This window comes from Dermacentor variabilis, chromosome 2 (genome assembly GCF_050947875.1).
Source record: "Dermacentor variabilis isolate Ectoservices chromosome 2, ASM5094787v1, whole genome shotgun sequence".
Lineage (NCBI taxonomy): Eukaryota > Metazoa > Arthropoda > Arachnida > Ixodida > Ixodidae > Dermacentor > Dermacentor variabilis.
Window position 1 is genome coordinate 207,260,100 of NC_134569.1, and position 23,228 is coordinate 207,283,327.

General features: G+C 46.5%; 1 protein-coding gene across 1 annotated transcript; it reads left to right on the plus strand.

Moving 5' to 3' along the window:
- The first annotated feature begins 1,538 nt into the window (after positions 1 to 1,538).
- Positions 1,539 to 3,157, plus strand: LOC142571160 (uncharacterized). Its single transcript, XM_075679438.1, has one exon. It carries the CDS (start codon positions 1,575 to 1,577, stop codon positions 2,748 to 2,750), a length of 1,176 nt encoding a protein of 391 aa, XP_075535553.1. The 5' UTR covers positions 1,539 to 1,574; the 3' UTR covers positions 2,751 to 3,157.
- The last annotated feature ends 20,071 nt before the right edge of the window (positions 3,158 to 23,228 follow it).

Consider the following 23,228-nt stretch of genomic DNA (forward strand, 5'->3'; position numbering starts at 1 on the left):
CGCTAATGTACCGTTTGCCGCCCATACTGAAAACCTGTTCAAGAAATTGCGACAGCCCATGACATCTATACCTGCAGATTATTACGCGAGTATTACTTTAATACCAAACGTAACAATACTTTACTTGTAGAACTTACAAATCTATCCGTCAATTCATACCGTTATTCAACTCGTACATCTGAAGTCTGGAAGGTTCCGCGCTCTAGAACTAACTACGGTTGTCAAATGTTGTGTAACAACCTTCCAAGATTACTGAATTTGTACGACAGAGCAGGCTTCAATTTACAGGATTTATCACTGTCAGAATTTAACTCTATTGCTTTCACTTTAGAGCACGTTTGTTAATGATTAATAATGTGTGTTATTGATTGATTCATTGAGTAACTTTTATGTCTGTATTTTTTTGTCTATGTTACCAAGTGTATATCATTTATTTATTTCAATGCCCCAGTGTATTTTGCATTGTTATTGTGGAAATATTTCACTGTTCTTTCATATATTGTATAACTGCATTGTTTTATGGCCACTAGATAAATGTAAATTATATGGCGCTTGATGTGTTACCCCATGCAGCCATATTGTACCTAAGGGGGTGAGGTTACCTCAAGGCGCGTTTGTGCGGCTTTTTTCCCTCATCCACCTCCATTTACCACTCCTCTATACATGTGTGTGTGTAAATGAAAATCAATAAATCAAAATCAAAATCAAATCAAATCAAACGCTGGTGAGCAAGCCGGAAGAATGAAAAAAAATGTAGCATTGCGGGATGATTTGGTACGACCTATAAGAAAGACGCCTCAGCTCGCAAACAACGCTGTTCATTGTCGGAACAGAGTTCTTTCGGCCAATGTCATGCAGCCACTGCTTCCTGCGCAAGCCGTCACGCTTTCCTTGTGGTATCATAAAAACGGCATAAACATTTTCAGGCTTTTTGCTGCAGTTATATGCGCAACAGCCCGGCATAGCGCTAGCACATAGAACAGCAAACACAGCGTACAACGTTCGCTACGCCGAGCTAAAGCACCCAGCCAGCTGTGCTCAGGAGGAAAATGGCGCGAACAAAAAAAGAAAAACACAAGCAAAACTCAAGATCCGCGCGTTTCCAAGGGCAACGGCAGGGCGACCAATCGTCGTGCAGAAAACCGGGGGTAAGACTGGTTGCCGCGGGGAACGCGCGACGGGCGAGGAGGTCGCGCGGCGGCGGCAGGGTTCAAAGAGTGTCGCTACTTGCAAATTATCAAGGGACTTTACCCAATGCGCGCGTGGCGCGCCACCTGTTCGGGCCGCACCGTGCATTGAGAGGAGGGGGTCTTCTGTGTTTGCCGCAAGATGGCTCTGCGTGTGCGGAAATCGCAGAAGAAATGTAGCAGAAACGTACGTCACTACGCGTTTTGCTGCGACTTGTGTAATTTACATGCTCATAATTACCGATATACACAGCAGTATAGCTTTCTACGGCAAGTTTGGAAGGCAACACCGCATTCACTAGAAGTGTTTTTGTCCCACTTTCAACGATGGAAATCATGGCTGAGGGAGACGCGTCTTGGCTACCGAAGTGGAAGGACGTGCGTTTCATGGGCTGCCAAGGAGCGGTGGTTGCGGCTAACAGCGGCCGCGGTGACAGGATCGACGGAATGGATACCGAGGGATACGAAGTGGTTTTGCCTACTCTGCCAGCAGGTCGTAGTGTTTTGAATACTTTATTTTTGCACGCGGATGTCCGGTCAAGGCCTTACCGAGTCGAACATTTCCGGGACACGTTGGCGCGTCTTGGTTTGCTCCCCGAAGTGGTAGCGTTGGGGGCATATCAGATGAGCCACGTATGGGCTGCGACGTTCAAGAGCACGGAAGGGATAAAGAAAGCTTTGGCATGCGGCGAAATGAAGGTGAAGGGCCAACGTTGTTTGGTTATTGATCCGGCAAACCAGGACGTGCGTCTGAAGCTTCACTGGCTTCTTTTCAATGTGGGTGACGATGATGTGCGTGTAGCGCTTGCTCCGTTCGGAAAGGTGACCGAGGTCTCGAAGGAAAAGTGGAGAGTTCAAGGTATCCAAGACAAGGGGTCGACGACACGCCTCGTGCGCCTCAAGCTCCATAACGGCATTAAGGTTGATGACCTTCCCCGCCAGCTTCGCGTAGCCGGTGACATGGCCCTTCTACTCGCGCCCGGAAGAGCGCCACTGTGCCTGCGGTGTAACAGTAAGGGCCATATCAGACGAGAATGCAGAGTTCCTCGCTGCACGCACTGCCGTCGTTTTGGACACGAAGAATCTCAGTGCGTGAAGACGTACGCAAGTGTTGCGGGGCCGGTTGGTGGAGAAGACACTGCGGAACTCGTCATGGACGAGGCTGACGCTGAAGAAGCCGCAAGCGAAGCATTGTCGAAGCTCGAGGAACTTGATGCGGCAACGTTAACCCCGCCCGACATGCCCCAAGACGCAAGTGTTAACAAGGAAAGCCGAAAGCAGACCGACGCAGCTGGCGACGCCACCGGCGTCGTGAAAGTGCAGGATGCCTCAACGCCGTCGAAGTCACCTGAGGAGCCAGCACTCATGGAAGTAAGCGAGGGAACAAGCGGAGCCTCAGTCCCCAAGCGCGGCCACGACGCTACGCTGGACGAGCATGAGGCCCTGGCTGCAAGGATCTCGGAAGGACCGCCGCCAAAGCCGGCGATCATTCGGCGGTCAGCGCTGAGGCCGCGTCAGAGCATACCTCCGGACCGGAGGGCAGCGGAGACGCCGCCGACGTAGCCGCGAGAGCGTGTGCTTCGCGGCGTCTCTTCTAGTCTACGCAGTGACCAAGCCAAACTGAAGGGACGATGGAACGCCATGACAGGGACATCAACTGTGCTTTCCTAAGGCTGCCATGGCAGCTGCGGAAGGTTTGTGCAAAAGGCGAAGGCAGCTTTCGCCCCAGACGCATGAGGTGGGTACCATGCGGTTCGTTTGTTCTTCAAAAAACATAACAATGGCTCAAAACACTGCACTTCGTTTTGCTACTATAAATGTCCGCGGTCTTTGTGCCAAAAAGCGGCAATACCAGCTTAGCCGGCTTTTCTTAGAAACAGATGTTGATATAGCAGCGGTGCAGGAGACAAAGATAGAAAGTGAGGAACAAACGGATCGCATGGTGCTGCAGTTTCGCAATAGATACAATGTTTGTGTACACATGCTGTTGGCACTTCCGCGGGGTGCGCTATCTTCATTAGAAACAACCTGGGAATTAGAGGAGGGGTCTTGTGAAAGTGGAAGACTGGTTTTTGTGGATTTTTCCTTTTTAGGTGTAGGTTGGCGCGTGATACGTGTCTACGCCCCAAACACTGAAAGTGAGCGTGTGCCTTTCTTTGAGAGAGTAAATCAGCATTTACAGTGTGACAGGAAAGTCGTATTGCTAGGAGATCTTAATTGTGTATGTTACGCGGCCGATCGAGTGAAAAACCTTCAAGTGCGTGACAAAAGTGCTTTACTTTTAAACACACTAGTGCAAGAATCTAACCTGGATGACGTCGGTAATTTCCTGTGTACTACCGGCACGCCTGCATTCACACATTTTCAAGGGCAAGGTCACGCAAGGCTAGATAGAGGGTATGTCGTACTGGAGCTTGTTCCGGTGTGTGGCAGCTATAGTGTGAAACACGTCTCGTTCAGCGATCACAGCCTTGTAACTTTTAGTGTAGGTTCCAAAGAAAGAAAATCGAAGTTTAACTGGAAGTTGTGGAAGTTCAACGATGGGCTGTTAATGAACGAATCCTTTTGTGAGAGCGTGAAGCAAAAGTTAGATAATTTGATCGAAGCCGAAGATGGCAACGTACTAGAATTATGGGAGAACTTTAAACAAGGAGTCAAGATCAGTGCTATAGAAGAAGCCACTAAAGAGAAATTTCTTAAAAGGCAAAAAGAAAATGAACTGCAACGTGAACTTCATTTTTTGTACACAGTGGAAAGCCAGAGACCCGGGAGCCGAACAAAAGAAATAAAAACTGAAAAGCCAGCTTGAGCTTATCGAAGAAGAGAAGTTCAAAGGAGCAGTTATAAGGGCACGAGCTGAAAGGGTTTGGCTAGGTGAGACACCGACTAAACGAGCCTTATCTGACGAAAAGGCATACGCGAGGCGAAATTAAATCAGAATGATTCAATACGAGAACGAGATCACGAGCCAATCTAAAAAAATTGAAGAGGCGTTTCTTGATCATTATAGCAAATTATTCGAGACTGTTAAAGACGTCACAGAATAATTCAAGGCGGACTTCTTGTCAAACATGCCGCAATTAGAGGAAGACATTCAAAAACGTCTGGAGTGGCCTCTGAGCATCACCGAAGTGGAAGGAGCCATAGATGATTTAGTTGTAGGCAAGTCTCCGGGACCTGATGGACTCGGAGGGGCCTTTTATAAAGCCTTCAGAAGTGATGTCAGTGAGATCCTGTTACGGTTGTTTAAGGAGGCTTATGCGCAAAAACAGGTTCCTCCTTCTTTTCGGACATCGCACGTAGTTCTGATGCCGAAATCAGAGGACCCAGAAAAATTGTTAGCTGTCGACGCTTACCGGCCGATATCACTAATGAATGTAGACTATAAGATATTTACAAAAGTGCTCGGAAAGCGATTACAGGGAGTGGTGACCAGAATAGTAGGGTCGCATCAAACATGCGGCATTAAAGGAAGGTCTATCTACACAAACATTCATATTGCCAGAAGCATCTTAGAATACTGTAACGACCTAGGTGAACACTGCGCCATGTTACAGTTAGATATGCAGAAGGCATTCGACCGTGTGGCCCATAAAATTCTTTTCAGTATTCTAGAACACATAAAGGTAGGGGATTTGATCTTAGATGGGGTAAAGATATGCTATCAAGACTGTACCGCCAGCCTCAATATAAACAAGGAGGTTACCAAAACCTTTAGCGTCCGGTCATCTGTGCGCCAGGGGTGTGGTTTGTCGCCTCTTTTATTCGCAATTTACCTAGAGCCGCTTTGTAGGAAAATCAAGAATGACAATAGAATATCGGGTTTCAGAGTGCAGTCCGCGGAAGCGAAAGTGCTGGCATACGCGGATGACATCGCGTTGTTTTGTCGGGATAAAGAAAGCATCGAAATCGCGGTCGCAGAGGCTTTATCATACTGCAGAATGACAGGCAGTGCTATCAACTTTGATAAATCCCTAGGGGTATGGATCGGCAACTGGGAAGACCATGCGAGTACGTTTGCAAATATCCGCTGGACAGTCACGCCGGCAAAGTACCTAGGGGTGCCGCTTGAGCACTACCGTGACGCCGTTGATTACTGGAATGCCTAAACTGAAAGGGTTCGTGAAGGTACACTTAAATGGGGAGGCCGCAATTTCTCTGTTTGCTCGTGCGACAGTGTGCAACCTTTTTGCCGTCGCTAAAATTTCTTACGTGCTCCAAGCGTTTTGCATGTCAAGGGCTAACATACAACGTTTACACAGAGTGCTCGCAGTGTTTGTGTGGGGTTCAAGCTGGGATCGCACCAGTCGCACTAATCTCTTTCGTTCGGTTAAAAATGGAGGATTAGGTCTGGCACATTTGTTCATTAGGCAGATTGTGTCGAGGTTTGTTTTCTTGCGGGACCAAAATGACCCATTTTTAGTAACTATGTTTCAAACAAGGCTGAGCGAAGCTATACCTGAGTTTATTGTATCGTCACATCGGTGCAGTCAAGGCAGAGCGCGTGGTTTCCAAAAAGAGGTAGTCTTGGCTTTTCAGCTGTTAAAGGTTCGGTTTTCCATGGAATACTTAAGTAGGGTACCACGAAAGCGCTTATATAAGGACCTGGTAGACACAATGTTGCCGGTGCCATTTTATAGCTCGATGTTCTGCATTGGACCTGAAAAGGATGTACTAAAAAGAGTAAAACGAATGCCAGTACGCCCGTCGGTAAAGTCCTTCTTTTTCCAGCTCCACACCAATACTTTACCTGTGAAACCGTGGCTAGATGAAAAAGGCCTTTCCGTGCCTTGGAGCGTCAACTGCTTACTATGCCGGAAACCCGAAAGAGTAGAACACATTTTTCTTGACTGCTGGGATGCTGTGTTCCATTGGGACATCTTACAGAGAACACTAAAGAAGGACTTGCCGATTACACCATGTGGGATTCGTTTCTTGCCTACTCTAAATGAAGACAAAGTACCCTATGACATGTTCATGCTCGTGTCTTTACATAGCTTATGGAAAACTAGAATGACCGTGAGACATGCCGATGTCAATGCCCGGCCTGTTAGAGAATACTTCATTGAAAGCATTTGTCATATTAAGGAAATGTATAATTTGCAAAAAGAAAAACCAACATGGCTCAGTGTGATGACTGAGCTAGCGAATTTCAAGCGTTTTTAGCCCTGTGACTGCCAACCAATGGCAGAGATTTTGTCGTGACCGTTGTGTATTGTTAAAATGTCGTGTTTTGTAGCCTTGTTGCCATGTCGGTAATAAAGAAAAAAAAGTAATTATGACTGAGTGGTAGCGTCTCCGCCTCACACTCCGGAGACCTTGGTTTGATTCCCACGCAGCCCATCTTTCAAGTTGTTTTTATTTATGAATTGCCTGCCGGGATCTTTCGCTCACGGCCAACGCCGACGACACCGGCTTTTCTGCGACACGAGCTGCTTAACCCTGTGGCGTTACAAGAATTTCTTCCATCTAAATTCGTCCAGCAGAATTTATCTGAACATGGCCTAGCGTCTGGGGTGCACATTTTGCCCTTTCAAAGGCCTTCAAAAAGCCATCGGGTATGTTTTTTGGGCAAGAGGGCAACGGAATTTAAGACAATTACAGGGGTCCTGGATGAAAATAATATTTAGAGAGGAAAAATTCGTCGGAACGCTCATCGCACGCACTTCCCTCACCGTGTTGCGCTAAAGCAATCTAAGGACTACTAAACAACAATCGAGCAACAAAATATAATAGGAATGATACGTACAGAAATATGCAGTCGACGACGCGAAGAACTATGCACCATGACGAAGTTAGGAAATCTGCAGGCATAGGATGGAGTCAGTTGGCGCAAACCAGACGTAATTGTTATTGCTGGGAAACGTCTTCGTTCCGGAGTGGACATGGTGTATGTGAAAGAGCATTGGTGCTTTGTTTTCTCTTCCTGTCCTGCATAGTGTCTTCGTACTGACCAGCTCAAGCTACATAGTAACGAGAACTAAACTGACATATTTCTTGAAAGACGTAAGACTGATGATGATGATGATTTGGGATTTTTAGGGCACAGCAGCCGTGCAGACTATGCGTGGTGTCCTATTCATTCATGTTGCCCTAAAAACTGCAGTCAGAGACATTAATTTTGCTATGATACCAAGGCATATGTTAGATTTTAGTGCTCTGAAGACTGGCGGCCTGATGAAGACGAGCCTTTTGCACAAATGTTGAGTCTACAGAAATCCGTGGTCGACATGTGTTGCAATATTCGTTGGTGCCAAAAAACATCCCGGCTAATGTTCTGAACGTATTATACACAATTATAGCAAATTATCACGTGTACTAAAGAAACCAAAACCTGTAATCGATCTTACCAAGTACTGTCTTATGATGAATTCCAATGGCAGATCCAGATCAAGTTTTTCTGCTCTGTATGGAGCAATCCTATTCCAATGGCAGAATGGCAGCGTGAGCTGTGTGTTCCAATGGCAGATTGGGACCAGCCGCTGATCCCGGATTTCTCCGTGGAGCAAAAATATTTGCTGCGCCGAAATCGGCAGATTTGACCGGAAGTCCTCGTGACGTATTTCCTTCACCCGCCTCTGCTTCCTGTCACGGTCGCCTGTTTCCGGTCGTGGGTAGCTATGAACGACATGGGAAACGTGGACGCCGCTTCGCGCCGTGCGATTTTGTTCGCGCTCCTAGACAGCTCCGACTCAGACAGTACAATTTCCAAGTCGAGTGATGATTCTTCTGACACGGACAGTGAATTAGGATGGTGGGTAGCGCTTCCAAGCGCTTGTTCCTTTCTCTATTCTAGCGCCCTCTCACTTGATTTTCCTGTACTAAGTGCCCCCGCGGGAGCGTACGCATTCCCTTCGCAGATATGGCGTGCGCACATGAGAGCGATCTCCGTCGGAGCGACGCGCTCCGACGCGATCCGGCCGAGCGCTCGCAATCTACCATTGGAATTCAACATTAGTGTAGTGGCAGGTCAAACCGCTCCTCAGAAGTGCGCGCGTCCTTTCTGGGAGAATAAAATAAATGTTAGGCATACGGTGACAGCACCAACCCACGCAAACTCAAGTTGCAAACTGAACTCCCTAAAACGGGAGGCGTTCTAGCTAGATACAGTCTACCTGCTTAAACACTACGTAGAAATTCAATGACAGAATAGACATTCATGTAGCCTCAACTTGTATGTCTGAAATTGGTGCTGTAATACAAACATGCCAGGACACATAATCAAAATGAAAATTCTCAGTAAAACTATATTTCCTAGATACCACAGTTCACACCTTGCGAAGTACAAGTGGCTGTCTAATTGACAGTCAGAAGATCGAAAGTTTAGAATCCTTTCTGGTAAATAACTAACCATATCCCTAACTGTAACAAGCCATAGAGAGTTGAATTTCAAACACTACACGGTCAATAAAGCAGTTCGGAAATACTACCAGGCAAGTTCGACAATTAAATTATTTCGAATTCATCTTCAAGTATGACTACGTATGTTAATTCTCTTGATGTTACACGAAAGACTGGTAGGAAAGAATATCGAAATCAGTCACCATTGTGATTTGTAAAACAGTATACGTCAAAGTTTAAGATAGAGACCATAACGTTTCCTTGAATTCGTCTCAAGCAGCATCTCTTTCTATTGATATTAGTCTGATCTTTACTGAAAATCATGGCATCAAGCTTTCACTTGTTTACACTTTTCTGGTGCAACGTGAACACGACAGACGTGGAAGTTAACGCCACATCTTTATAATGTGCTCTAAGTGCTATTAGAAAGCAAGTCGAAAACAAGCTTCTACCACGTCTCCCAATACCGAGCTATAGCCTACCAGTGTTGAAATATTTCCTTGCAACATCCAGCACTGTTTTCACAGACACAGCTTGAATCGCTGTGTCTTAAGCTTTAGAAACAGCGCATAATAATTGGTGAACAAGAACATTTGAAGCCCTACCCCAACTGCACAGTTACCTTCCTATGCACCAGCACGTATGGATCGATTATGTCATCCGTATGGCGCAGTTTGTGATTACATCCCAAAGCAGAATAAAAGGTAAAAAGACACCGACTACTAAAATAATACACAAAAGATGTTTCCGTTTCGCGGTTGGAAGACTTATTCACAATGCCCTTTTTAGCAGCTTTCGTCATGATGCCTTCCGACTAGACAGGCATCCGACAAAACTTCGACTACACTCCAAAGCATAACTCTCGTAATTGCGCGTCCTGCAAGATTGCATTATGCCTAGGCTATTACTGGGAGACAGCACCAAAAGATGGGAGAAGGCTAGAGAACACGAGAGCAGGAGAAGGCTGTATAAAAACACGCACACACATCTACATATTAGGCTTGTTTCTACTGCGTAGTTGAAGCTGCAGGACCGCTGGATGTGGTGAACTTCCGAAAAGTTGATTAACTGCTATATTTGCTTCTTGCAACAATTCGCGTCGACGCTTGGTTCGATTCACCTTTTCGCACAACGTACCCGCATGTCTCGACATGAAAAATGCAAGGAAAGTTCTAAGTCTCACAACAGTCTTTTCGAGACTATAGCTGCATTCTGAACACGATATAACAGTGGCCAACTCACTGTAACTGAATTTTGTCCCTGGGTGTACAAGTCGTCGCCCGCTTCGTGATACCTCGAATCGTTGAGTACGCCTTTGTAGTGCCCTTCTGACAACAAAGACCGTTACAGCCGAAGAGTGCGGTGTTACTGACTATTTGTATGTCGGACGTAGTCCATTCCAACGTATATATTCAAATAACAACGCACAATGGTATAAAAGACACCTTAACAGACTATGTAAGACAAAGAAACGCCTGTTTCTTATAGCTAAACGGTCACTCAAGCAAGAACACTGGTTCTCATATAAAACCACTGCCGCTACGTTGTTTTCTACCTTAATGTCTGCGAAATTTTCAAATTAGAAAGTTACCCTTCCGAAGCTATTGGAAACTATAACTAAAACATTCTGGGCTTCTATTAAAGCGATATCGTTGCAAAATTCATTCTAATGCCACCAACAGGGAATGCGATCCCCGACCACGCACGCGCTGATCTGTTAAATCACACGTTCATTCAGGTCTTTTTGGCCGTCCTCGCACGTTACTCCGCCTCCGGAAATACAAGAAGAAATACCCCATAGTTGATCTCATACTATGTAATAGTAACGATGATAAATCAATCTTAACTAAATTACAAATAAAAGCATCACGTGACGTTGGTGGAAATGACATTAAGTTTTTACACAGTACTAGTGAGAAAAGTTTGCTCAGACGATATGCCATTTGACGGAATGACCGCGGCGATGCTCTCGCCTCATCGGGTGAAGCTGCCATAAAACGAAAAAAGTGTGCAAGCCAGCAAATACAACTCCAAATTACCTTTGAGGCACACGCTGTCCGAGCACTGCTGTTTTATAAGCTGGTCACGATCACTTCCTGCTACATCTCTCCTAGCCGTCAACTTCACAGAAATGAATTTCAGAGCCTTGTCGGTGAACTACCCGAGCCCTGTAAAGTCGTTCGAGACGTAAATGCCTATAGCACCCTGCGGGAAGACTCCTGTTGTGATGAGAGAGGCCGCCTAATTGGAAATTTTGTTTTTCCTCAGCTGCATACTTAGTTAATACGAAAGAACCTACATTGTATAGCGCTGCAAATAAGACATTCTCCTCCATCGACATAAGCATAGTATCAGGTACATTCATGCCGTATCTAAAGTGGAATATCATGAGGAACCATTACGGAAGTGATCTCTGTCAGATTGTTTAAATCTAAGAAGAGAAGTTGAATGCTTTTCACAATTTCCCAGATGGAAAGTTGATTCAGGTGATTGAACGTGGTTTCGGGAATTCATGCAGTTGAACTGAGATCAAGTTCATGCGCTCAGTGTTGATGATGCAATGGCCTATGTAACAGATTTTATACGTGAGGCCGCATCAGTATGTATACCACAGACTAGGGGTTCGGCTTCTAAGCGGCGCATTTCCTGCTGGAATGAGGAATGTCAAGAAGCACCTAAGAAGCAAAACAAGGTGTGGCGTTTCGTTCGTCTCTATATAACCTGAGAAATTCTCATAAACGTCAAACATATTAAGTAGCAAGGAAGAGATTCGCAACCTACTGCGAAGAGAGAGACAAGTGGAAAAATTACATCTTCAACATACATTCTTATACGCATGTCGGAAAGCTATGGAACATGGGAACAGAATTAAAAGTTCAGCCATCTTACCGTCATGCAACAACCATTTGCCGTTGATACATGGAAGGCAATTGCGTTGAAGACCAAGCAGAGGCTGTTGGCCAATATTTGGGCCTGCGTTCAGTTTGGCAAGCTATTGAGCATCTTTTCTTAAGCATAAAGTAATAATATTAAGTAAGGCACTAAAACGGAAATGCAGTAAAACTGAACCATACAAACAAGCTTTTCCTGTTCCCGAGTTAAGAACTACCTTCACCAGCTGTGGGAAGCCTGCTTCTGGATCTGATAGAATCCTGTATTTCATGATAACTCAGGCACGCTACTAGCATGGCTGTCTCTTTTATATAATATCTGGAGTGCACGATACCTTCCATTGGCACCGAACAGGACTATCGTAGTTTGTTTTCAAGAGGTAAAACGCCTATCCTTAGTGTAAAGCTACCATCGAACTGCACTTACGGGTTACGTCTGGAAGTTAGTCGAAAAGATGATCAACTGTCTATTATTACACTTACAAGAAAATTGCTCGACCGATATAAGTGTGGATTCCGAGAAGGCCGATCCACAGCCGATAATCTCGAAAGGACTGAGGATTTTTTTCACGGACAATATTTTCTGTCTCTGTTCTTGGCATTATAAAAGACCTGTGACACTGCTTGTCGTTATAGAATTTTACAAGACCTCTCATAAAAGCGTGTCCGCGTCAATATGCTTATCCTAACAGAAGGTTACTTATCAAAGCCTACATACGGCGTTATAATTGGCAATAACTTGACCAGGCCATGTTCTGGGGAGCCGGTGTACCGGCAGGGTAGATCCCTTGGTTTTACCCTTTGTGTTGTAAGAATGAGCTGTTTACGTTCAATCATTCGAAGAAATAACTTTTTCTGTAGATGTAGATGGCTTGGAGTTAGGGGTCAAGTCATGCAACCTCGCAATATGAGAACAAGAGCCACTTCGTGTGAACAAGGGGCCGATTCACTGTGGAATTTTATGCTGTAGCGGTCACTCGTGACAGCTTGCGCCGCAATGCAACAAGTTACGGGGTACTCATTGCACGCCGAAAACATGGCCGCTGCCGTATCGTCTTCTTGACCACATGCAAAGTAAAGCAGTTAGCAAATAATCAAACGTCTCCTACAGAGGGTATGACGAAGACAGCCAGGACGAGTTGTTGGCGTGGTACATAGGTGGTTTCAAAGCCGCACAGGGACATCCTCCCAGGTGCAGCGGGAGTGAAAAGCACAACCTGAACAAGCCGATCACAATCGTTGATGTGCAACAAGAAATTAACGTGCTCACGCGAAGCACCGCCCCGCCAAGGACAAAATAAATATGAAGTTCCTGCGCAATCTGAATGACGGCAGCATTCCCTTTCTTACCGATTTCTTGAATCGTCATAAGGAAGCGGGTAGGGGATAAAACTACGAGGGCATCATCCTTGTTCCATAGCCAGGTAAACCCTCCGGATTAGAAAATCTTAGACCAATATCGCTGATTTATTAAGCCTAGGGAAGCTACTGGAACACGCCCTTCTCAACCGACTTCAGCCCTGCCTAGAATATAGCGACTTGGTTCCTGACACGATGTTTGGATTCCCGCCCCACCTGTCAACCCACTACATTATCTTTGAGTTGAACGAAGAAGTCCTTCAACACATCTCACCACACAACAATGGAGTGATCCCAGCACTCGACCGCAAAGGCGCTTTCAACAATATTGCTCAGCAAACCATCCTTAGAAAACATGTCTCGCTAACTGTGGTCGTAATACTTACAAGTACATAGGCGCCTTTCTAACCAACCGTACGGTAACAGTACACACTGGCTCGCTCAGAACCCCGACGTTGCCTACGTGCAACCAAGGAACTCGATAACGTGCTATTCAATAATCCACCCTTTTCAGCATTGGTATATTATGAAGCTACCTGACGAACTCAACACAGTGCCAGGAATCAGTCACGCTATATAGGCCATCATATGACTATCTGTACCACCCCTGGTTCCGAAGGAGAGCAACAAGTTGCACTCCAACAAGCGACCGAAATCGTCCAACAAGATGCAAAAACAAGCGGTCTCCGATGCTCCTCCGTGAAGTGGCAACTATTACTGATTCTGAATTACAATGGAATAGCCCACGTCACACTCACCCTCGACTGCAAATAAATACCCACAGTAAAGCGCGTCCGGGTCCTCCACATGCATTAGGACGGCGGAGGCGCATACACTGTTCAACGTCTAAAGCAGAGCGCCTTCCAAATCATGGAGGCCTCTCTCACTAGAGAGGACTCCTTAGCTTGTAGGCTGCTACAGACGGATGCATATCCGAACTTAAAACACACCCAGTAAAATACAACCCACACATTGCACTGACAAATGCCCATGGTGCCAGGAAACACCCACGCTCTACCATATAACGTGGGCCTGCCAGAAAACAAATGCGACGCCAATAATGCCAAACCCGAGTGCGGAGCAATGGGAAGAAATGCTCTCCAGCGACCGTCAGGACGTCCAACTACGGCTGATCCGACAGGCGCCAGCTGACAGCGGCATGCAGCGGAGCCCTGTACTGGGGGCAGACGGCCATTGCTAAGAAGATGGAAGACACCATCTGACAACGCGAAATTCTTCAAATTTTTCTAGAGCTCAATAAATGTTCTTCCTCCTCCTCCTCCTCCTCCAAATCATGCGAATATCTAGTCGCATCACTACTAAACAATACGGTCTGAAAGAAGACGACATAACCTGACTCGTTCGGAGATTGATAGGCAGCCGCATCGCCTGCCCCTCACTCCCAAAGAAAAAAAATTCAAGTATACATCATCATCACCACCACCACCAGCAGCAGCAGATGTCAATATTTTATGTCGACTGCAGGAGGAAGGCATCTCACTAAAATTTCTAATTACCTCTGTCCTTCGTCACCTAATTCGAACTTCCGCCGGCGAATTTCCTAATTTCATCGCCCCGCCTTGTTTTCTACCATCCTCGACTGCGCTTCCCTTCTCTTGGCATCAAATCTGTAGCTCTAATGGCCTAACGGTTATCCATCCTACAAATTAGATGGCCTGCCCAGCTCCTTCTTATTCTCTTCATTTTATTCAGAATATAGGCTTTCCCCGTTTGCTGTGTGATCCACTACGCTCTCTCACTGTCTCTTAACATTACGCCTATCCCGCCCTTATCCTGCAAAAACGTACTTCCTTGTATCTTGTTGTTTTCTCCGATGGTTACGCTGAACATATTTAGTTCCATCGTTCTTTGCACGATCCTTAACTTGTTCTCGAGCTAATTTGACAACCTCCATATTTCTGGCCCACATGTCAGCACAGGTAGAATGCACTGATTTTACACCTATGTTTTCAATGATAGTAGTAAGCTCCCACTGAGCACCTTGCAATACCTGATGTATGCACTGCCGCCCATTTTATTCTTCTGTAAATTTCTTTCTCGTGATCAGGGTAACCTGTGAGCAATTGGCTTAGATAAATGTGCTGCTTTACAGACTCTACAAGATGACTTGCGGTCCTGAACACTTGTTCCCTTGCCAGTATATTGAACATTATCTTTCCCTTCTGCATGTTTTTCTTCAACCCCACTCTTATAGATTCTGTTATGGTCCTCCAGCATTTGTTGTAATTTATTCCCAGTGTTGTTGAAATCAACAATGTTATCTGCAACAGAAGGTTGCTGAGATATTCATCGTTATCTACTGCTAAGCCCTCCCAGTTTAATAGCTTGAATACTTCTTCGAAGCACACAGTGAAGAGAATTGGAGAGATTGTCTCCTTGCCTGACCTCTTTTTTCATACGTATCTTTCTACTTTTCTTGTAGGCAACCAAAGTTGCTGTGGAATCTTTGTAGGTATTTACCAAGATATTCATGTATGCCTCCTGCACTGCATGATAACCTAATGCCTCTAAGAGTGCGTGTATCTTTGTTGAATCCAATACCATTTCATAATTTATGAAAGCCTTATAGAGGCTTTGATGGTACTCTGAAGATTTCTCGGTTACCTGATAGATGGCATAGATGTGATCTATAGTGGAGTATCCCTTCCGGAAGCCAGCCGGTTCCCTTGGTTAAATGAAGTGTTGTCCTTATTCAATCGGGAAATATATTGAATATTTTATACAGGCATGATATCTCCTCCATCTTTGATTAAATCGGCTAATAGTACTACCATGTTCTCCTGACGCTTTTCCCCTTTTCATGTCTTTCAAACCCTTTTATCTTAATCGCTAATTATAAGGCGGCCTTTGTATAGTGATCATTACTACATCGAATGAAGGTAGCGTGGCTGCTGTACAGGATTCTTCGGCTGCTTTTACTTTATCTTTGAATTTACTGATGACATCTTCGCTTGTCCTATGCCAAGGTTTCTTAACCTTGACTTTATGCTGTATAATTTTTTTCTGCTTCCTCAGTCGTTGTCACGTCGTAATTTCGAATATCTCTTAAATTCTCCCTGTTGATCAGTTTTTTGTCACATCTCTTTTGTTGAACACTTCTTAGCATTGTCGTTCCTTTATTAGGTCGTGTGTAACTTAGGAGAGCTTACCTACTGCTAGCCTTGGTGCCTTACCGCCTCGGGTGCGAGAGGTCCCTGGTTCGAATCCCGGTGGCGCGCAATTTTTCACTGGATAAAAAAATCCGCGTGTTGATAAAATTGCATAAACAGGCCGGGAGCGTGCCCTGATACCGGTGACCAGAACCGGTAACGCACTGCCTCACCAGAGCAGGATTGGCCACCCTGGTGCAGTACTTGGCCACAACCTCCTATATGAACACAGCAATCAAACCCCGGCCCTCAGCCCCCAGCAGCTGCGAAGCAACTGACCACGGCGGCGGTGAGACCTGCGACGTAGCAGAGAGTGCTAAAAATCCCTGGCTCCGGACAGGCCGCCGTTGGAATATGAACCTGGCAACAGTTAACGCTAGAATGTTATCTAGTGAGGCGAGTCTAGCAGTGCTAGTGGAGGAATTAGAGGGCAGTAAATGGGATATAATAGGGCTCAGTGAGGTTAGGAGGCCAAAAGGAGCATATACAGTGCTAAAAAGCGGGCACGTCCTGTGCTACCGGGGCTTAGCGCAAAGACGAGAGCTAGGAGTCGGATTCCTGATTAATAAGAATATAGCTGGTAACATACTGGAATTTTACAGCATTATAGAGAGGGTGGCAGGTCTTGTTGTGAAATTTAATAAGAGGTACAAAATGAAGGTTGTACAGGTCTACGCCCTTACACCCAATTATGATGACCAGAAAGTTGGAACCTTCTATGAAGACGTGGAATCGGCGAAGGGTAGAGTGAAAACAAAATACACTATACTCATGGGCGACTTCAATACCAAGGTAGGCAAGAAGCAGGCTGGAGAAAAGGCAGTGGGGGAATATGGCATAGGCACTAGGAATAGCAGGGGAGAGTTATTAGTAGTTTGCAGAACAGAATAATACGCGGATAATGAATACCTTCTTACGCAAGCGGGATAGCCGAAAGTGGACGTGGAGGAGCCCGAACGGCGAGACCAGAAATGAAATAGACTTTATACTCTGTGCTAACCCTTGCATCATACAAGATGAGGACAAGCTCAACCTTCAACTTCAATTGCTGCTTCCGAAATCAGCCGAGATGCAGTTTTCATTCATTACCTCTATGTCATCTTCATCTCTCTGTTCTATGGCTGCATGTTTCCATAGATGCAACAGCCTGAATTGGTCTGCTTTTAACTTTCCTGTGTCGAGGTTGGCCTCCTTACCCTTGGCTAAGTTTACTACTTTTTTCTTCATATTGTTACGGTGGAAAAGAGGAGCTGCGCACCGATGCCAGTGGCCAAGGAACCGGTGCCATATTGGCACAAATTCAACACAGCCATGAACGTGTCATCGCGTACGCTAGCTGTCTTTTGTCACCTGCGGAGCGGAACTACTCTATTATCGAGCGCGAATGTTTGGCCGTTGTGTGGGCAGTGGCGAAATTTCGTCCCTATTTATACGGCAGGCCCTTTTCTATTGTAACGGACCACCACGACCTCTGTTGGCTTTCGTCCTTAAAAGATCCCACAGGGAAGCTTGGACGATGGGCTTTGCGGCTACAAGAGTATTCCTATTCGGTGGTGTATAGGTCTGGTCGCCTACACAAGGACGCCGACTGTTTGTCCCATTACTTTGTACACACGCCCACCAACGCCGACATGGACGTTGCCGCAAGTGTTCTTTCTATTTCCCAGCTTTTGGACATGGCCAACGAGCAACGCCATGGCACTATTTTGAGGACCCTCATTGACAGAATAGAATCTGCTCCTACTGATCAATCATTACGGAGGTTCGTTCTCAACGACGGGATATTGTATTGACGCAGTTTTCATCCTGACGGTCCTCCCCTTCTCCTTGTCCTTCTCCTCAACACCTCCACTCGACCGTGCTTCAGGAGCTTCATGACGCCCCAACTGCCGGACACCTTGGCTTTGCTCGCACTTACGGCCGCGTGCGCCACCGCTTCTACTGGCCCGGCATCGCACGCTCCGTACGGCGCTACGTAGCTGATTGCAAGCCCTGTCAACATCGCAAAAAGCCAGCAACGCTACCTGCCGGGTAGTTACAGCCGATCGACATTCCACCTGAGCCGTTCTTTTGCGTGGGTTTGCATCTCCTTGGCCCTTTCCCCGAGTCCAGCTCCGGTAACAGGCAGGTAGCTGTGGCTACTGATTACGCGATGCGCTATGCCATCACTCGGGCACTTCCCACGAGCTGCGCAACCGACGTCACAGATTTCCTACCCCGGGGTATCATTTTAGTACATGGCGCCACGCGACAGCTCCTTACTGACCGTGGCCGCACTTTCCTCTCCCAAGTCATCGCCGATATCCTACGATCATGTTCTACCAAGCACAAACTCACCACCTCCTATCATCCCCTGACCAGCGGCCTTACTGAGCGACCTAATCGGAATATTATTGACATGCTATCGAAATACGTTTCACCCGACCACAAGGACTGGGATGTGGCGCTGTCCTACGTCACGTTCGCCTATAATTCATTACGCCACGATGCTGCTGGGTATTCCCCCTTTTACTTACTCTCCGGTTGTGACCCAGTATTACCATTGGACGCTTCCCTCCCCTCGATACAGGATCCGAGGACCGAGTATGCCCGTGCCGCCATCGCCCACGCTGACCATACGCGCCATCTTGCCCGTACTCGTCTGTTGGCATCGCAGGAATCTCAACGACAGGCTTACAATCGCCGCCATCGGGACACATATTTTTCCCCAGGTTCGCTCGTGCTACTTTAGCACCCTTGCCGCCGAGTGGGGCTCTCCGAAAAACTCCTCCCATGCTACAAGGACCCTTACCGTGTTCTACGTTAAGTGACCAATATCACTTACGAGAAAATCCCCGAGTTCCGTAGTGGCAGCCGGTTCCACATCACCTGACGTCGTACACGTCTCTCGGCTTAAGCCGTACTATGCCCTTACCGACGGCCCCTTTTGAAGCACCGCGACGGTGCTTTTTCTGCCGGAGGTCGTGTTACGGTGGAAAAAAGGACAAAGTCGTCGACGGTAAAGACGACGAAGTTGCAATAAACTCTCGGGGTTCTGTGCTGCTGTATATATACGCATCGTCTAAATACATTGTGTAAATAGTTTATACCCGTGACAATAATAACGGAAATCCTTGGGCTCACTAACTTATAATCACTGCAATTTGCCCTACCTAACACTTCTACATCCTGCACTCTGCGGGGATCGGCAGAGAGTATGAGATCTATTTCATTTCTTGTTCCTCCATTAGGGCTCTTCCAGGCTCAATTCTTGTTGCTACTCTTCCTGTGGATCATATTCATTATTCAGAGCATGTTCGTTTCCTCGAATTCTACCAAGATCACTCCTCTAGTAGGCGTAAAATAGATGTCGTAGTTATCAATAGATTTCCTTCAGCCTGCGTTTCCCCCGCTTTTGCATTGAAGCCGTATGACTGCAGTATGCTGAGCTTGCACTTTTCTCATCTGTAATTCAACACTTTCATAAAACTGTTCAATTTCTTCATCATCGTGATGGGAGGTTGCAGCGTAGCCTTGCACTGTCTTTATTCTGTACCTGTTAATAAGTTTTATTGCAACTACTGCTGCCCTCTCATTCTTGCTGTAGAGTTCGTCGAACCTGTCAGCTATGACCTGATGGATTCGAGGTCCTGCCTCGTATTGTTGCTTATCTGGACGTCCTCTGTAGCACAGGACGTGACCGTTAGTGAGCACTGTATAAGTCTCACAAAATTGTGTAATCTCAGTAAGGCCAACAATATCCCAAGCAATATCTAGTAATTCCTCATGGAGTCTTGCGAAGCTAGCTTCACTCGAGAGTGTTTGTGTGCTGAGCGTTTCCAGGTTAAGTTTCCAGTGGCGGCCTGTCAGGATCCAGAGACTCTTAGCAATCTCTGTCGCACCGCAGGTCTGACCACCGCCTTGGTCAGATGCTCCACAGCCGCTCGGGGCTGAGGGTCATGGGTTTATCGTAGCGTCCATAAAGGAGGCAGTGGTCAAATACTGCACCAGAGAGGCCAATTCCAGTGCTGTTGCGGGAGTGCCTTTGTAGAAGCTTAGTGGGGATACCTGATTTAGTTGCGCTGACCACTATAGCCCCACTGGCTTTCTGCATGTTTTGCCGATGTCAAGCACCACTGCAATCCTGGAGGTGTAGTGCACTGGAGGACGATTCGAACCCACGACCTACAGATTAGAGACCCGGTGTTCGACCTCTGTTCCAGGCCACCGCCTCAGTCACATGGCTACAAGTGGTGCAGCCCCAATGGATTCTTAAACCATGCTGCTGGCCATAATGACGTTCCAACCACACCAAGCCGTGCTCCACGAGCCGCTTGAACGACACCTAATTTGGGCAAATGCGAACTGAGTTACCTGTGCATTAATAGTCATCCCATACCACCGAAAGGAGTTGAAAGAGGCAACCAGAACAAGCGAAAGCATCCCCATGCTAGTGTAAGGCTAATTTCCAGCGGCGGCTTACTTCTCTAAAAACACAAAAAAACAAGAAAAACAATTTGAACATCTTACTATAGCATCCGAGATTGCTCGCTCAATCACATCACCCTGTAGGCGGTGAGTTTGCCTTAAAGGGCAGAGGACCATCAAGCAGGAACCTACATGCCTAAACACTCACTTGAATAATCCACGATAGATGGGTTACTTCTAGGCATAATTCTGTGGAAAGCGTACAATCAAGCGCTCGGTCTACCACCGGTAACAGCCGCACTGAAGCTCGAAAAGCGAGGAGCCCATAATTAAATAAGAAAATTCATAGACGTCCAGCTCGCAAGCCAATGGGAACGCCTAGTGGTCCCGCCAACAGACAGCAAGGTGCTAGCGCACCTAGCCTACACCCCGAATGGCTGAGGATGCGAACAAGCAATCTATTTGGCCTTCAACCTCTGGGAGCACAAAAAGGTAAGCCCCCCCCCCCCCCAGAAGCATGCACGCGGAAAATCTGGCCGGTCGTCGCCACGCTTGCGCAAAGACCCTCCGGAGAAGATAGGGCAACCTCCTAACCACACGCTACACATATTCCACGCAGTACTTCTGAAAAGCAGCCATGACACCCAGCGTCGTCCACCATAACCTTCAAGAGGTGGTCTTGAATACGGTCCGCATTCGCAACGCAATGGAAGCGGAGGAGACAGTCATCGCCTCGGCGATCATCACCTCCAGCTAAAGCAACCATGAAGTTGCATGTTGTAACAACGCCAGGGGCAGGATATCTCCCATAGCCCGCCAACTCCTCAAAAAGCCTCTCAATACCCGTACGTTGAACTAGTCAGAACTCCATGACACGAGTCCCTCCGTGGAAGTCAGCGCGCGCTGTAGCCTGCGCTTACGCCACCTTAGCTGCATCTATGGAGCCCATCCCTTCACAGCACAACGCCATCATAAAATACCACAGCTAGAACAAACAACAATACCAACCTCCTCAATAAATCCTCTATTGCGAAGACTCAGTAGAATAGCTACAACTAAAAACCAACACATACCCCCATTTAAGCAGGCTACAAGGAGTAAACGCAAATCAAACTCGTACAATGCCTCCTTTTTCGTTATATCAATTCTTGGGCAGTGCACATACAAACAAAACAAGAGAAAGAAGATACAAAAGCGCCCCTTTCTTGTTTTCCGATTGTGCGTGCGCTGCCCATGAGTGAATAGGTTCTAACTCGCTCGGTGTTCAAATCCTGTATCACACCACATGGATGAGCCCCGACATACAGGCAGCCTCGCAAGTACCCAATTCCGCACATGAACAGCGGGAGGCCGTGCTGACTAGCTCGGTCCTCTTGCCCAGCAACAGCAGCTGCGGCTGGCGCTGGAGACCGCAAGAACCACAGGAGCCCTGGACTGATGGCGACTCCCCGAATAAGCAGGAAGACACCTGCTTGTTTGCTTCTTATTATTTTCAGTAAATGTATTTCCTCCTGCGAACTAAGCGAACTTACGAACAAACCTCGGCGTAAGTCTTACAAAAAAAAGCATGTTCACAAAGCTCAAACTGTTCCTAAGATCAGCAAGCTTGCCATCAACTCCACTGCAGAGAAAAGCGCTGTAGGCGAGAAAAGCGTGTATGTAATGGTAGCACTGCTACGCACTTCATACTTGCGACAATGGCAACCGTAAGTCGATTCATAACTTAAACAGCCGTCGCAGCTGCCGTCGTAACAAGGAATTTCTGAGATAGGGGGTAGCACTCTTACGAACAAAATCATCTCTTATGCGCCGCACTATCTGACTAGGGTAAGCCTTGTAATGAGCTGTTTCTTTCGACTAGCCATAGGTCACAACTGATAGGCGAGAATTGTACGTCCTTATATATTTGGGGCACAGTCTAATTTCTCATTTCAAGGTGCACTGATCAGTTTAATGCGTAATTGGTGATGATGATTAATGTAGTGTTTTGTGGCGCAAGGGCCAAGTATGAACAAAAATATTTGACCCTTGCGCCACAAAACGCTTGCATAATTGCAAGTGCACATGCACGTGCATAATTGAATTTGGCGTGTGCTGATGTGGAAGTAACATTAATGCTTTGTTGTGAACGTCTACTTGTCTGATAGGCTGTGTTTCTCTATGCACGCAGTGGCTGTGATGATTATCAAGATGAAGATATAGTATTGTGTGTAGTGGTACAAGGGCCAGCGATGGACAAAGAGCGCCTTGTAGGTGGCGAGGTCGAGCCAATGGTTTGTAAATGAGATGGATAGGTGAATCGCGATAGGTAGATGTCACTTGGCTCTAGAAGGGCCTAAAGCTCAATCGCTGTAAATTATCTAGAATGTAGAGGTATGACAGAGTGTAATAGTGTATCCTGTTATCATAAAAACTCTGTTAAAGAATGACCTACTAGGAATATGGGTAGTACTAGCACTTGTACCTCACCAGTTATTCCTTGATTACAAGGGCTCGGAGATTCGTGCTTTACAAGATATGCTGACTCTCCCGTAATCGAGATTAGATGTAAGCATGAAATGGCTACTGGCAATGCAGATCGGTTGGAGTAATTATGAGGATTACTCACAACCATCTCATAGCAATCATGGCGCGCCGGACGCTACCGATCTGGTCACTCAGCGTGGCACCATCTCGCCAAGGTGGTGACGTAAAACGCGCGCCGCGGAATTCACGGACCCCTGGCGTTGAAAAGAGCGCAGGCAGCCCTGTCTCAGAACAAAAAAAAATTACAATTAAATGTATGGTGCACTGCACCTGACTTCATCGTACTAGAAGTTACAGCTTGAGTGATATTGTGGGCAGACATTCGGAAGAACTCGGAAACAACATTT